The sequence below is a fragment of the Charadrius vociferus genome, unplaced genomic scaffold, assembly GCF_000708025.1.
Source record: "Charadrius vociferus isolate BGI_N301 unplaced genomic scaffold, ASM70802v2 scaffold55, whole genome shotgun sequence".
Taxonomy (NCBI): domain Eukaryota; kingdom Metazoa; phylum Chordata; class Aves; order Charadriiformes; family Charadriidae; genus Charadrius; species Charadrius vociferus.
In genome coordinates, this window is record NW_009648444.1 from 4,153,355 (window position 1) to 4,170,673 (window position 17,319).

A 17,319-nucleotide genomic window follows, 5' to 3' on the forward strand; every position below is an offset into this window, starting at 1 on the left:
TCCTGGGAAGCAAAAATAGGCTTGCAAATAGCATGGTAAGGAAAAAGCATTGTAAGCATTACCCAGAGAAGGATGTAGTTTTCTCTCCACTTTCTGGTTCGGGGTGACTTACACCAACGCTCCTGTTCTTTCCTGTTGCAGGGGAAGGGGCTCTCCTTTCTTTCTTTTTCTTGTTCTACGCAACAGTGTACAATATGTAAAAAGCTCTTTCTATATAAAACTGCACCCATTAAAGACATTTTCAAATTGATTTAGCATGACTAACACAAGGGGGCTGGCGGTTTGGTTTTCATACTATAAAATAACCCTTAGTAACTCCTACCTTTTATCTTACACATGGACAGACAAATATATCACCATCAAAGGGTGATAATCTGGTGGTTTAAATAGCTTTAAAGGGTTTAATTAAAACCTATTAAGTAGGTTTAACAGGTTTAAATAAAGAGAAGCACAGAGCTTGGAGCCTTTGTCCAAGGCAAGCAGGAGTGCTGATGAGCATGCTGAGCACATTTATTATTTTATGGAGTGCAAACAATGTGCTCATCCCTCTGTAGTACACAGTAATAAAGATATCCACCAAGCTTCACATAGGAGCAGAAAGTGCACCGAGAAAGCTTGTGATTAAAAGCCCTTGATAGGGAGTTTGCATTTCTTCTGAGTCAATAAAAGAAACCATCAAACTGGCTGGTGAGTGCCCAGATTTCTACGTCCACATGTGCAGAGAGGCAAAACATGCTGTGCTTGGGTTGTTTATAATACTCACTAAAACATGGCAGCACTCGTCCAACCCTTCTCAATGCTGTTTTCATTGAGGGGGAGCCCTCAACAACCTACATCCATGTTAGCCGAGGCCGGTCCTTGGCAGCTGCTTTTTCAGTATTTCTCTATGTGGTAGCTCCTTGTGCAGAAGCTGTTTGCTGGGTGCATCGAGCCGGCTTTGTGGAACCAGCGCTGTTTGCTTGGGGAATCAGTAATTCCCAGCAGCTGTGTGCCAGTGCTTGGTGTTGGGTCATGCTAGCCACACGCCTGGGCAAGCAGGAGAAGCACTGGGGCAGTGCCTGCACCAAAGCTGTGTTTCCTGCCTTCTCGCTGTTCCCTGCTGGAGAAATTGTGGCAGCTCCCTCCCTTTCCTTCCTCTCCTCAGCCTCTGCTGTCGGCTGCCTCCAGCCCACCCGGTTTGCATTCCCACTGCAGAGCCCAAGTCCCACATTGCCCCAGTTGCTGCTGTCTGTTCCTAGGTCATGCAGGAGCAGCCCTGTCAATGTGTCACTTTCCAGCTACAGGGCTTTGCATGTATGCTCTCCCTTCCCTAACGTCTTCCTTTTCTCTCCTGTTTTCAGGTGCTTTTGCTTTCTGCAGGGAGGGTGCTATGCCATTCTGGCCCAGGAGCTTCTCCTTCCTGCCTTGAGGTCTTGCTCCATGCTTCTGCCCATGTTTCTTCCCACTCTTTTGTAGCAGGTCATCTCTGACTTGTGACACCAGCCTGCAAACCAGGACTAGGAGGTACAGTGGAGAAGTAGGAAGTTGAACTTAAATATAAGAACTCAACATGTAGGGTTCATATAGTATGTTTTCAGTTTGCTGCTGAAGAGAGGTGTGACTGAAAGGAAGGTAACAGCTTGGCAAACGGGAGGTGGTTTCCCACCTCCCTAGGCAGCAGGAGTCACAGGATTCCAGCTGGTTGGCATCAGGCAGTAAAGAACGGGTTCTCTCTCCCTGCCTTATGGCTTTTAGCATTGCCTGTAGTATCTGACTACATCTCACAGGGGTTCACGTTAAACATGACCACTCTAACTTTGTTCAGGGTCCATGTAGTCCTTCCAGTCGTTGTTGTAAGATATTCACAACAGAGAAAATCCTAAGGAGGAAAATAGCTTATATTGCAGAAGTCTGAGTTAAGAGAGTTTGTGGGAGTGCAAAAGCATCGTAAGACCAGGCTGGAAAAACACTTTGCCCTTTTGACACGTGATGATATTGCAGTGGCTGTGATCCAGCATGGGACTGTTATTAGGGACGTGGTTTTCGTTACACCAAATGCCATCCCAGTGTGAACAGTTGTGTGCAGATACTGTTACAAACACATCTGAGTGCATGTGTGAGGCATGACATGCCTTGTGTATTGCTTTAGCATACTGAAGAAATATGAAGACATGAAGTCTGTGTATTTTTCTTTTAGTTTGCTTCAAATTCATGGTTTGCAAATGCCTTTGTTCAATTTAACATCCTTTACTACACACTGATATCAGCTCCAGCCATTCACTGGATTGCATCAGAACCTTGATTCCCACTTAAAATCTAGCTGATATGACTATAGAGGAAAGATTTAAAGTTTGACTCCTTAAGGATTAAATGTACTAGAAAGACTATTAGTTTTATCAAATTAATTCTTTTAGAACACAATATCTGTAGGTTTTTAATATTTTATTATGGGTTTTTTTATTCTTGAATGTTGAATGAAGAAAGGAATTGATGGTTTTGAACAACACTGTTAAAATTCCTTGCTCTGTCTGACGTTACAGCTTTTTGCAGTGTTTTCAGAGGGTTGATTCTGGACTGAACACATGCTCTAGACAAAGCAAAATATTAAGAAAGCTGAGATTGGTTGCAAATGCAAACATTGCAGCTTGTATCCATATTATTATTCTGGAAGATCCAAATAATAAAAACTGCAGATGCAGTTGAGATCCTGACCTGCCAATTTCTCTGTTTCTTGCATAACTCCATTAACGCTAGAGTGTGGTGCCATTCTGCATTGCAGTTTATAGTCCTCTAGAAAATAAGAACAAACTGTTATTCCTCTTTTATCGATTGAAAAATGGGACACAGGGAGTGTCTACGTGGCAAAACATACACAGAAATACCCAAGCTGATCTGAATGAGGCAGATCAAGTTCCAGAAGCTCCATCTAAACTAATTAAACTGTATTGTTCTACATAGACATACCAGGGAGGATGGAGTAATCTCTACTCTGCAGTCGTATCCATTTATCTAATTTGTGATGATATATCCAGGAGAGCTGTAAACGGCAAGCTCACACACTGTTTACGGTAGCACAGCACTGCAGCATGTATGCCACAGACATGGACATGCAGGAAGTTGGGTAGATCATTGGAGAACTGGCCAGGACCATACTGTTACAAACCAACCATAAGCATTGGTGGCAGCTACTTTATATGTGTCTTGGCGGAATATTATCCTGAAGCTGTGCAGGAAATTGGGACTGCGTTTCCCAAACACTGCCTGTAGCACTCTGCCTTCTGCCCCTCAGCTGGAAGTGCAACCTGGGCTTCCGCAGAGCATTACTGAGGAGGAAAGCCCAAAAGCACCTAAATGCTACACCTCACCAGGTAGAAGGCCCATGTAGAAGGCCTATTTCTACATCAGGAACTAAACCTTAAGTTTTATCCCTGAATTAATGCATTCAGGTGCACTTGAGTTCTGTTTGGAGGGTTTGGACAGAGTCCAAAACTTGTTTTTGCTCTCAGCACATGGGGTCAGTGTTTGTGCAATGACGGGTTGATGGGAGATGAACTATTCATCTATGCAAACCATTTTTTTTTCTTGGAGAATGCAGGACTCTTTACTCAAAAATGCATTACTGAAGAAGAAAGAATTTATCTCAAGGTTTAGGGTAGAATGTCATGAACCAGGAAAGAAAGATGGGTGAGGAGTAAAAATAGAAATAAGAGAAGTGCCAGAACTACACTAGGCCTGGGGAAAGATCAGATAAGAGAATGAAGACATGAAGCAGCAATAAATGAAAATGAAAGAGAAAACGTAATAGACAACGGAGCTCCAAGGTAAGAGTAAACAGGTTGTGTACATTGTCTGGCAGCAGCTATTTATTGGGAACTCTGAGAATATCAGTACCAGCTTTTCTCACAAGGACAGCTATAACTTTCTCCTAAAAGGACAAAATGTCAGATGAAGTGTACAGTCTTCCCACGGATACTGCTGGTGCAGCTGTTACAGGAGGCTCTATCATGGTCATGGGGGCTGGCAGAATTATCATTTGCTTCCTGGAAAAAGATCACTGTTTATTTCTGATGGTGTGGAAAGACAGAAAGCTAGAAAGCAACTTTGACTTCTCTGAGACTTGTGTATAATTGCAAAGGCCCAGGGTCACACAAACAAACCTAAAATAACACCACCACCTGTACATTCTGGTTGATAGCCTTGAAGCAGGGACTTAACGTGTACAGGACTTACCTCCAGACACCTCTTTGGTAATTGCTGTTGGGTATTGCTGTGGTTTTTGAGTGGGAATATCTTACATCTTCATCAAGAAAATGGTTAAAAAGCTAGCTTCTGGCTGTTACAGCATCACTTGACACAGGCACTGAAAAACCTGCAAAGTTTCTAGCTCAAATTTCCATTGTCTATTACCTCTAGTTTCATCCTTAGCGGACTTAATGAGAAGTTTATTCCCTTTGTCTTTGTTGCAGCTCCTCGCCTACTAGAGTGCTGCTATCATGCCTTCTATTAATCTTTCCGTCTCTGGGCTAAACAAATGCCATTTTTGCCATCCTTGAGAGGTTATTTTTTTCTAGACATCTGATGATTTTTATGGTTCTCTATTAAGCCCTGTCCCAGGCATCCACAATCTTCTCAACACCCTTCAGAAGCTGGGCCAAGTACTTCAGCTGTGGCCTCACCAGTTCTCATATGAATGGAGGGATTTTAATATGAACATATGCTCCTGTCTACCTAGTGCAAGGTCAAGTGAAAAAATGTCAAACAGGCCATTTCACTAGCTATTTCTGTAGTCATAGTGACTTTTCCATAAAAATATTTTCTTTTCAAAATCAGATATTAATGCCAAAACAGACAGCATTTAAATTCAGTAACTCATGAAATAAATATAATCAATATATATTTTGAACAATCTAATTGTCTTTAAAAATGTTTTTGTTTTGACTTCTTGGCATTCACTTTTGTATGAGCTGTTTCATGTGGTGTTTTAAACTTAGTGGTTTCTGCTCTGTAGTATCCTGTAGTGTCTAAACATAACTACTGATGTAATATCATGCAGTCATTTCTCGTTTTTTTCTGTCTTGATTATAGCAATGACAGGCACCTAATTAACACAAGGTCAAAACCCGCTTATCTTATTCTTCCCAGTATAAAGGTAAAAATAATGAGTGAGAGAGAGGGAAGAAATGATGAAAGCTCCAAGCTAAGACCTTGGAGACTGAAGCCTACATCAAAAGCTGCAGTCTGGGGACAGCTCTGGGCATTGGTCAGCCCTGGCTGAATTCAGGGACTCCTCCTATATTTTCAAAAAGAAAATAAGTTCAGTGTTTCAGTTTGTTCAGTTTGTTTCAAAATCGTGTCTGAAGACCAGATACAAGTGATTTCATCATTACTTTAATTTTAGAACAAATGTACAATTTAAATCCAAGCCAGAAAGGACAATAAAGGGAAATGCTGTGAACCTGAAAGGAAAAGAAAACCAAGCCCAACAGTTTCTCCTTTTTCATTTTGGCCTTGCGGCCATTGGTCAAATGTTTTTCAAGCTCTTAATTCGTTCTTATTTTTCCCTGCCACCCTTATTGTCTTGCCGTCTCTGGGCCTTCCTGCCCTTCCCTTGTCATCTTCTTCCTGTCTGTCGTCTTTCTCCCAGTTGTGATTTCTTCTCACCTTGCTATCTACTTTTAGACATGTTTTTTTTCTTTTTGGATCTTACCATCACCCCTTTATTCAGCCCAGTGTCACATCTGAGCAGCGTTTAGCTCTGTGTGTGTTCTCCAGACAGGAGGGTGCTACATCACAGGTCACCTATGCTCTTTTGGCTGAGTTTATTGCCAGGGAGCACAGCAAGTGGGAGAGTTTTGTGTGTGGGAGCCGTTGCTGAGTAGTTTTTGGCTACTCCCACATCAGAGTACATCAAGGTGCTCTCATATCAAAGGGGTCACTGCATCTGAATTTGCTGAAAAACATGCAATTGTAACTTAATTGGTTGTCCATCATCTGAGGCTGCAAACAACCAGACATGAGCAGAAAAATTAATCTTTCGGTCTCTGTCTTTGTCTAGCAACAGTCTTTAATGTGCCAAAGTTCTTTTCTCATTTTTGATCTTTTGCTTTTATCCCCCATAGGATTCTCCTTAGTCACAACTTAACATTGCAAATAAGAGCATAATAAGCCACCAGTTCTATCGCTTCTTTTAATCAACCAATTCCCCTGAAATCCTGGCTGGTTTTAAGCATTTTTGCATGTTGCTTTCAACTTGTTTTTAAAGTATACTTAATTATCCACCATTTTAAGAAAACAATTAATTCATAAAACTCCACTTTATTCTACTCTGCTAATCAAATTTACCTTAGTTTATCTCTAGCCTGTGATAAAATCAGCAAACTGTGAATCATAACAAAACTGTGACTTAAATTCTCAATTTTGTTAGTTTTGAGGAAACCTCAGCCTATCAACATGGTTATTAAATGGAACGCCTTTAAAGGATGAATGATCTAAGTATTGCAGTGGGCTTTCCACAATGTTAAGTTAAAGGAAGAGTTAGGGAATGAGCTAACTGGCCAGCTAGTGCATTTGGCTGGTGTTATAAATGTGGTCATTACTGAGAGATGTTACAACAAACCATATGAAATGTAGGCACTGTTGAAAAAACATTCTGGTTTAGTGCTGTGGCCTCGTGGCGTGAGGATTTACAGGAGCTTTGTCAGCAGCTCGCAATAGAATGAAAAGATCAAAAAATGCTCGTTGTTTAGGGAAACAAGATTGCTTTTCGGCCTATTTGGACGAAATTTGTTTTCAAAGTATGTCAGGTGTGGATTATGAAGCATTGTTCTCACTGGGTAGCTAAACGGCAGGAAAAACAGTACTCTAAATGCACTGGGCAAAGGGCTGTCCACAGCCTGACTATATGCATGTGTCCTGGGGAGTAGGGCTGGGGCAGCAGCAGGCCCATAGGGAACTGATTTAATTTGATATGGGATATACCCATATCAAACTGGGCCAACATGTGCTGTGACGAGGCATTGCGAAGGCAGCAGCGTACCTAGAAGAGATGCCCAAGAGAATGGGGCTCACTGGGAAGGGGCAACAACCCAGCTGAGGCCTGTTAGAAATGTGCAGGTGCCAAGAGGGCCGATAACACCTCACACTGCTTGAAGAGGAGTTGTAAGGGCTCATGTGACTAGGCCTTAATATGCGCCTGCAGAGCTCCTGCAATTGTATTAGGAATTATTTTTTTTCTCAGGTTAGATCTGTGACTCCAGCAGGCCTCGGGTGGTGCTCGTGAAATGTTAATCGGAGCGCAGCATGCTGAGCAAAGGGAACAAAGCTGACTGTTCTGCCCTGTAGCCAAAAAAAGAGAGAGAATGCCAGCAGATATTACCATGAATGGAGTCACACAAGAACAGTGACATGCTGCCCTGACTCAGTTTTGCAATGTCTGTATTACAGCATGCTAATGCAGTGTGACAGGTTGTCACGCTCCAAACCTGAAAGCACTGGGGGATTATTCTGTGCCATTTTGCTCTCCCATTGAGTCGCAGAGCTGATGTCTTCCACCCCAAATGTACCCATACTTCTATCACAGTGGTGTAAAATGGTTGTGAAATGCCACTGTTTCTGACTCAATGTATTTTTTTTCACCCTCTTCATCACCCCCTTAACTTCTTTTAGTAGAAAAATAGGAACACCCAAGAAATAAGACCAAAAATCTTGTTTGAAGCGAAAAGTCTAGTTGAGTTATGCTGTTACTACTTTTCAGCACAGCCAAAATATATAGAAATTATTTTGCTTTTGGTTTTGTGGGGTTGTGTTTTTTGGCCGGTTTGTTTGTTTTGTAATATTGGAGACTTTCACCTACTAACTTGACCTAGGACTTTTAAGACTGGCATCATTTACTGCAGTAAACTCCCAACAGCTGAAGCACTGCCTTGGGGGCAGTGGGGAAAGTCAGTCATTACTCAACTTTGTGCTTTCCAAGCCACGGTCTGTGAATTTTCCTCTTCTCCTCACATATAGGGACCAGCGTGATGCTGAAAACTCCTCCTGAAGTGGTTGTACTAGCCAGGGAGTTAGGACAATTTTGTTCCTCCAAGGCAGGAGAATGGGTGCTTACTCCTCCAGCCAGTTATTTTAATTAATCCTCCACCCTGAAGACCCAGAGCAACTGTGGTTTTACTCAAGGAGAGGGGGAGCTAGCAAAAAACCTTTAATTGCTCCATTTTTTTCCCCAAACTAGTCTTAAAGACAATAATACCTGTTGGAAAACAACCTGCAATCCGAGGGGGAGCGGGTGGGGTGGCTGTAGCAGATGGTCCCTATTACAGCAGTGAGGGCAAGGCTAAGAGATTTAGGATACAGCTTGAAAAGGTTGCTGGCAGAGTTGTGTGATTTGGTTGCTTCTGCTAATAGGCTTCTGAACTTGATTTTCCAGGAAGGTCTTTGCTGCTCTCTGCCTCATATGCCTGTATAGTCCTAAATAGATCTGGAAGGTGACTGAAGTAATATGATTCTTTCTGTGTTTATTTCAGAAGGTGGCATTTCAACCAGTACCGTCAGTGCAACTGTTTCTGCATCAACATCGAAATCTGGTAAAAGTTCAAATTCACTGTTACCTGGTATTCTGAAGCTCCCATTGCCTTTGTAGCTTTCAGCTTTTCCAACTTCTGGGAGAAATTAGGTGAATTATTTCATACAAGGTGATTGTAGAGCAGTGTTTTTCCCTGGGTCTCTTGTAAAAGTCTGTTGAGAAGAAAGGATCGGGGGATCTTAGTAAGCAGAACGTTAACTTGAGCAGGCTGCACTTTTTTTTTTCAGGTGAAAAAGGCTGAAATCCTGTGAGTTCCTATGACCTCAAGGAGTGGTTCAAGTGTGAACAGACATTAAAAAATTATCTAAGGCATAGTTCATGAGGTTGTCAGATTGAGAACAATTTCAGAAACAGCATCAGTTAAAGGATCGGGCAGCAGGGAGTAGCTGATTTGATGGGTGTAGAGTGATGGAAGAGGACACAGACTTTAACAGTAAAGAATTACACAAAATATTCCAATGTTGGGCCTCAGTTAATAGGAAAGAATACATGTACATAAAGCTGTCATTTGCAAAAATGCTATTGGTAACTTCTTGAAACTATTGATGTCAAGATTCACTTTTGGGGGTAAGGGGGTGGCACCAGTGCCCTCAGTTTCAAAAGCTGCATACTCTGTCTCTCTCGTTTGTGATTGGTTTTACTAGATCAAACTTAAAGTCCTAAAACTGTGAAGACCTAACACAGAAAGTATCTGCTTCATATAGTAAAAGTCTGTGATTCTGGTTTAGATCCTTTGTAGTTATGAAAAATCAATATTGACCATATTTCTAAATATCAACTCCTCTGTTAGTTTTAATATTGAAGACTGCTGTATTTAATAAGTGATGACAGGACATCCTGGACACAGGATTATATTTTTTGATAACTTGAGATACTAATGAGTCTATTTTGGAGCTGAAAGCACTGAAATGATAATGATGTATACACTTGAAGTACTAGTAATGGAGGTAAATAAGATGCAGCTAGGTGAATTATGCGTATGTTATGTTTATTACAGCAGAAGAATTAGTCCCTTTCAAATTGTGCTGTAGTTCTTTTATGTTTCGAAAACCCTGATGTTCATGTTTGCTTCAAAGACATTTAATAAAGGCTCAGCACCTCACAGTGAACGAGATCTTCAAATGTTCATTGAATTCCTCTTGCAGCTTTTTGTCACAGAAGGAAAAGCAGTATTGTTATTTATGCCTATGAGAAAAGGCTCAGAAACCCACAATGAGATTAAAGCACTTTGTGGGTGTGGAGCAAGCTCCCATGGAGGTCCGTTCTTTGAGGCACTGCTATTCCAGGTGAACAGCCACCAAAGTGAGCGCAGAGGAAGAGAGTATAAGTTATATTTTAAAAGTTCTGGTGTGAACACTGCATTTAGAAGTACTCAAGTCATATGAGGGAAAATGACACATCATATCATGATTTGTTCCTAATCTATCATGTTTCCCATCCATGAAAAGTGCTAGAAGAGGTAGTAGGACATGTTAGGTTGTTGACAGGGACTGAAATGAGCCTCTGTAGCTGACAGTAGCACTTTCTGTTAGTATTAGATTGCAGAATTGAAAAGTGGGCTCTTAAAATGATTAGTTACATTTTTTGCTAACCCAGATCCCTCAGCAGCAATTTGGCCAGCCTTGAGCATGTACCAGGGGCACATAGGACCTGCAGTATGCCATCCATGCACAGCAAGACATGCTGTTTGAAACCTTGCTATTACCTTAGTGAGGTTTGGGCAACTCTGCTACCCTCTTTCCATACCAGCAGCAGCTGGAAGTGATCCCCGCTGCCAAGGGAGCCCTTTCCCCTTCCCTTAGCCTCCAAATCTCACCCCTCTGGAGAAGACAACTGCCAGGAGTCACCTTACAAAGGGCACCAAGTTCACCCTGGGGAATATCAGTTATTCATCTCATCCAAGATGTCCTAAGCTTCGCTGCACACCTCAGAGGAAGGCCTGCCAGGTGCTCTTTTTTTTTTCCACAGAAATATGAGTGCAGAGGAATAGGGTCTGGGAAAACTAGCCAGAGAAGAAAACTCAACTGGGGTCGAGGTGGACAGCAGAAAGAAGAGGGAAAATTGCGTGAAGACTACTAGAGTCTCTTCCCCTTCAGTTCTTTACCTGTAATGTATAAGCTGTGTTCCTGTGTGTCACTCAAGCTTCTTCCTGGGGAGTTTGCGTCCCTTCTCCTATTAAACAAGTATGCAGCAAAGTGCCAGTCAGCAGTCCAGTCCAGTAGCACAGTGAACCCATCCATCCACGCCAGGCTCCTTTCCCCTCACCTCTTCCATCGACAGTCATGCCAGGCACCTCTGTATAACTCCCAAAGAGCATATGCCTCTTCCTTAGGAGACGGCTGGAAGGTACAGCTGCTGACTTTCAGTGGGCAGCTTGTGGATTGTCCACAGGCCAAATCTTCCCTCTGATACCAACCATGTGCACTTTGAATCCTCTTTAAAAATGTGTAAGTAAGAAAGCTCTGTAAGGTCAGACTTTAAACAGAAATTCACTGCCTTTGTGAGAGAAGGCAGCTAGAGGTATGTGATGTTTATTTAGGCGTGATAAAATAAATCAATACAGACGGGAATGCCTTTCTTGCAGTAACGGAAGCTGTGAACCCATCAACTTCACGAGCACCTACATTGCAAGCATCAGTGCTGACAACAACTGCAATCAGAGCTACAAATGAATCCATCACAAGCAGTAAGTGAAAGGTTCTTTGAGCTAATTGTTGATGCTGTTCCAGGGGTCATTCAGGAAATTAAGCAGAATCGCCTCTTGGCTTGGGAACTTGCTTTACCAATAGCGAACTCTTTGGCGAAACCTTGAAGGTGGGGACAGGAGTTTCCTCCTGGGCAGGCTCCAAGCCAGGCCTTGTAACTGCATTATCACACGCTTGCTGTAAGTGGGATGACCCACCTAAGGGATAGGGAGTGGCTTTCTCTGCAGTGAAGGGAGCCCTGTCCCTGTTGGTCTTCAATTAAAATGAAATACTCATTTGATAATTTAAAATTTGGCTGCAAGCAGGGCCATAGGTGTGTTTTGTGTGTGTGCATATATGTGTATACAAAATTGAGGAAATCATTTGAATGTCGTTCCTTTATTAGACTCCACGCCTTCTTCACCTAATACTACACAACAAATAACACAAGGTACAACAACACAACCACCAATAAAAGTGACCACTACAGCAGCAGATAAAAGTGGCAGCGCAACGAAGAGTAAGTGATAATTTCTTTGACAGATTTCTCATTTATTGTATGCTATATTTCTGTAAAACAGTGTGGAGCAATAAAAGGAGATCAAAAAGAGTACTTTGGGTTATGGATTTGGAGGTTTGGGGAAGCAGAGCTATTCATCCTACCATGTTAAATATCTTTAATGAATCTTGCCCTAGAACCTTGCACAAAAAATATTATACCTTTAATTTGTAGTAAAGGTGATCTGAAGCCATTACACAGGATTTGATTCTCTCTGCAATTGGGAGAGATGTATTTGGAAGGGTTTTCATTTTTTTATTTTCTTCTGTCTGTTATTTTTTTTTAATAATTTCATCAAAAATAAATGATTCTTTGTGATCAGAGTGGTGTCATAACAGCACCCTTTGTTTTTTATTTTATATATATTACAATGCTACAGTTAATTATGTTCTATATTATTATGAGTCACAGTACTGAAAGAAGAGAGGTGGTACTAATTACCCTGCATCAATCTTAGGAAATACTTTTGTTCCCCATAAATTTTCAGAATAACATGTGTGTTGGCCCAGCGCGTCAGATTAGATTCTAGAAAAAGAAAATTTAAAAAAAAAATTCCCACGTATCTAGCAAGTAGTTGGATTAATTTAAAGTATAAGAACATCCAAAAGGAGCTCAGTAAACGTAAGGTGAAATTCAGTCTCCTTTTTTTCTCAACGAACTCCACTGTAAATGTTTACTCAAGTCTTTTGCTGAACCAGAGCTTTGAAATACTCCATTTTTTATACTTAATTGACTCAAAAAATTACAAAGAAATACTCCAGATGTTTAACTTAGCAGTCAGTGGTACACCAGTGTTCGTGGAGTTGATATTTAGAGCATACCAAACTGTGACAAACGATTAGAACTTGACTTCTCTTCCCTTGGTTTCCTTGCCTAAAAGGGGACTCCTATGAAATGGCCTGTGTGCTTTCTCTGTGCAAATTCTCCTTTAAAGCTACCCCTCATGGACCCAAGCCTGCTAAGCTGCCTGGAGAGCAATTGCCCTTTCACTTAGTGGTTACATCTTCTACTGATGCAACTTTCCCACTGTGCTTGGGAGTAGTCTGATTGTCAGCCCGAAGTTTTTTGTGCTTTGGCTTGGCTTTTAAATGCCAGTATCAGTGAGTCATAGGATACAGTCTGGCCAGTGCACAAGCTGCTGAAGTGATACCGAAGGCCACAAAGAATCTTTTTAAGCTTCTATTTCTGACCTTGTGGACCTGTCAAAAGCCTACAGCATGGTGCATCGCATCACAGATGCGATTCCTAGTCCATTTGGTTTGGCAAAAGTTCCTGGCTTGCGGGTACCAGAACAGGACAGGTACTTGGAACTAAACACTGGTGACAGGTAGAGCTCCCAGCAAGGAAAGGAAATCTAACAAGGAAAGGCGTGCCTGCCAGTGCAGCTTAGCTCTGGCCACTGCTCTGCACTGATGCCCCGAAAAAAAAGTGCTGGATGTACATTGGTGCTGGAGGTACAATGGTGCTGGAGGTACAATGGGCCTGGTCTTGAAGTTTTCACCACCATGCTTCTTTTCTGTTTCTCTTGTGTTCTGTTCTCACCAGCTAAAGTTTAGTCCCTAGTTGCTTGGGTTGTGATTTGTTTTTTAAAATCCTCATTTAAGCTAAAAAATACCCAAAAACTTGTGATAAAAATAGTTGATAAATGAACCTAAAAATGGAGCTTCCCTGCCTCTCACTCTGCTTTGTAAACAGGAAAAATAAAGGAGACTCTAGGAACTGCACTGCATTGAAAGACTTTGTATTTTCTTTCAATGCTGAGTACTATTTGGAAAATCTGTGTATGTGAAAACGAATTTTAATGATTTTAAGACAAAATTCTGGTCTATCTTTCAAGAAAGTCATAGCCTTGGCTTCAGCACAAAGGAATGGGATGGGACGCAAGGCAGTGGCTTTGGGACAAGGCACAGGGGCTGTGCAGATGCGTGGCCAGCCCTTGCAGAAAGCCCACAGACCCTTCAACCACTGTCTGGCTGCTGGCTACAGCCATATTTCTGTTTCCACCCCACGCATTGGCATGGTGAGGTGCCTTTTGCTTCACTGCACCCTCCCAGCCCCTGTCGGCATCCCCAGCAGCAGCACAGGGCAGGGGGAGTCACGCGCCCTGAAACAAGCGTGGGCGTAGCAAGATCTACTCTCAAAATGGACAGGAGATGAAAGTTGCCTAGTCTTTCTTTTTCTTTTTCACTAGCACTCACTTCTCCCCGGTTTTGGGCTGGCTGTATGGGACAGAGGCAAAAATTGGCAGTGCCTTTATGACACTTCAAATTTTACCTAATCTACATCTGATTTTTAATAAAAAGCCTCTGTTGTTTTGTAATGGAGGCCATCACTTTCTCAGCTTCAATCCCTGCTAAAAGCTTCAGTGAATGATCACATTCACACAGCAGAGATTTGACAGGGCTTCCTGTCTCCACTGCAATTTCTGTGGCTGCTGTCACCTTTTATTATAAATTCAGGAAAAGCCCCCAGTGCTCTACATGCTGTGAAATCATGCAAACAACTTCGTCTTTTTTTTTTTTTTTTTTTAAGTCTTCAGAATTCTTTTCCTCTGCAGGCCATAAGTACAATCTCTCCTTCTTTGCACTCCTACCCTGTTTATTATACTGGAAGCCAGCAACTAGACTTGTCTCCTTATCCTTCTTATTAATATAAGGGGTCAAATCCAATAGCTCACATTTAGTCAAAAAGTGACCTCAGTTGTGCAGACCAGGCCCCAAAACAAGAATTTCTATGATGCCACGCTACAGCAAGTTGCATCTCCAATCAGGGTTTCATATCCTGGAACACTTGGTGTTATCAAAGAGAATATGAAATGAAATGCAACAAAAGATGATGTTCTTCCTTGGATACAGAGCAAGCATCTTATGCAAGGTCAGTGCTCAAGGTACTAAATTACAAGTAAGAGTGGATTTTTGGCTGTTGTGTTTGTAATTTATCTCGTGCCACTCTCCTGGATGATGATACATCGTGGTGCAATAAAAAATTAAATATTAAAAAGTGATAAAAGTGAGTGGAGGAGCTACTCTTTCTCTTTTTATCAAACTACTGGTAATTTAGAAGGAAGTTTTACTTCAGTAAAACTACTGGAAGAGAGTTAAGGTAACATGGCTTGTTCAGTTGTCCTCGGGTCATTACTGCATGCTATAGGTAAACACTGAGTATAGTTGGCTGGTGAGTCATGTTAGGCAGAGAGATGTTTTAAAACATATATTTTGAAATACTTGGGGATTTACCAGAAGATGTAAAGCTGGCAGACAGCAGATGCAATCAGCTATGGGTGTAAATGTTAAAACTGAGATCTGCTTACTTACCTCCCTAGCCAATTTCCATACCTCTGAACGGGCATGAAGTTGCGTTGGTTTTGCTGCACTGGGATTTTTTCAAAGCTTTCATGAGTGCATTTGTTAATGCAAACGGTCTCTTGGGCTATTGATTACAGGGATGAGGCCTATATGTGTGTTCATGCTAAAGTACAAGCTCAAGGGCGAAGGTTTAGTCTTCCATCATACAAAGCCCTCATGCTGGCATTTTAACATGATTTGCGTGTAGTTCCTTCTATCCCGTAAAGGTGTTTCCTTGATTCATTTATTGGCCAAGTAAGGTTTTAATCCACATACAGATGTCTATATTCATTGCATTGAATAGAGTATATGCAGAGTATCTGCCGCCTACTTCAAGCATCTTATGATGTCAAAGCTAGTTAGGTAACAGCCTGCTATAAAGAAAATTTAAAGTACTGTTGGGAAATGCCAAAATATATGTGGATTATACATAGGTTAAGTAGAAAATCATGCTAAGATCAAGTGAGGATATGTGTCGAATTTCAGCTGGTTAAAGAAAATGAAGGTTTTTAAGAGCACAAAGAGTAAGGAAATACCTGAGGCTCAGACAGCAGCTTTGCAGAGCAGCTTCGGGTTCCCTGTTGTTGATTATCCCTTTGACAAATACATGTTAACACACTGTCATTTATCTTATCAAAATATCAGCAGGGAGAGCTGTATCACCACCAGGGAGTTATGCCGCTGCAGCAATCAGCCCCATTCGGACAGCTATTTTACGATCTTTACCGCTTTACCATTTTTATTCATAATCAGCTGTTGACAATAAACCCACTAACAGATGATGTGAGTGCTTTTGCAGCAGCAGCAGCAGCAGCAGCCGCCCTCCTCTCCTGTGCTGCTTTTCTGCGAGCCCAGGCCTCCCCCTGCCAGGCAGGCAGAAATCTTTGCTGCAGCTGGCTGAGCCGAAGCGTGATGAATTACTGCAGCGATGTGTCAGTGGGGACGGCAGAACTGAGTCACCGTATGCCCGCGCAGAGTCCCCCGCCTGTTCCCACGCAGAGCACGGGCACCGCACTGAGGGCTTGCACTGTCTCCTCCTGTTGAGATCAAACTAAGCCTTGCATAGATATGAGTTATGTGATTTACCAGAAAGGCAGATTTCTAGCAGGCATACTGTGCTGTCAGTGCTGCCGTTGTGTATGTGAGCAGTGGCTGGATATGGATGCTTCTGTTCCCATAGGCTTTTGGCACAGAAGCTATTCAGTCTGCTAAATGCGTTGATGGTAGAGCCTATGCTGTGTATTAGGCATAAGGCTTGGATGCTGCTTAAAAGCCGCTTTAAAGCCACAAGTCAGCAGAGAATTGGGTTGCTAGGATTTAATCTTACAGTAGTACAGTGGAATTAAGGGAACCTTCCCTGCCAGGTTGTGTTTTTCATCTTGGAAGTGGTAAAAACTGGCACACAGAGTTTTGTACCGCAGCACATCTACTTTACCCCTTGACACTGGGAGCAGGGAACCTGTTTTGCAGTCTGCTAAAATAAATGCAACGAGCTTCACACCAAGCCATAGGTAAAGGCATGAGTCGTACCTGGTGCTACCCCTGAGTTGCAGGAGGAATCTCATCCAGGCTAAATTAAAAAAAAAATGAAATGGAAATGCTATGATCTCCCGCCGAGGCATATCCAGCGCGCAGCCCGTGTTCCCGAGAACTGTCTGTTCTCGCAGCTCCCAAACACAAGAGGAGCACCCAGGGCTGGGCTGCCGCCAGGACTGATAGGATGCCTGGAACGTGTGATCCCCATGGGAAAACAGCTCTCTGCAGGGTTACAAGGCAACTGGCTGCCTCCCTCCTCATCTCTCCCACACACCTGATTGTTTTGCAGCATTCACAAGGCATATTTATGTTCAAATGTCTCTGCACATGAAGGCTTACTGTTATTCTGCTTTATTTTTCATTCTTCCATGCAAGTTTTTACTAACTTATGATAAGGGAGACACAAGATGGTTGCTGTTACTGTTACAAGCCTGTGCATCTTAGAGAAGGTGGTTCTTTGGGGTTTTTGCTTTTTCTTTTTACTTGATCTCAGATTAAAATTCAACATTTAAAATTTGAGGCTGAAGAAACCACAGTAAGAACCAAAAGAGGAAAAGGTTGGCTTTTAAAGCTTCATTCCAAAGCTTCTATGATGAGAATGCAGGAATGATTAAAGTTCTCAGATCCTTGCATTAT

General features: G+C 42.1%; 1 protein-coding gene across 1 annotated transcript in view; it reads left to right on the forward strand.

The window, feature by feature from the left end:
- EMCN (endomucin) overlaps window positions 1-17,319 on the forward strand; it is a 54,254-nt gene that overhangs the window by 8,424 nt on the left and 28,511 nt on the right. Inside the window, exons 2-4 of the mRNA XM_009885510.1 lie at window positions 8,502-8,561; window positions 11,145-11,246; window positions 11,651-11,764. Coding sequence (XP_009883812.1) covers window positions 8,502-8,561; window positions 11,145-11,246; window positions 11,651-11,764 — 276 coding nt within the window. The remainder of the gene's footprint in view (window positions 1-8,501; window positions 8,562-11,144; window positions 11,247-11,650; window positions 11,765-17,319) is intronic.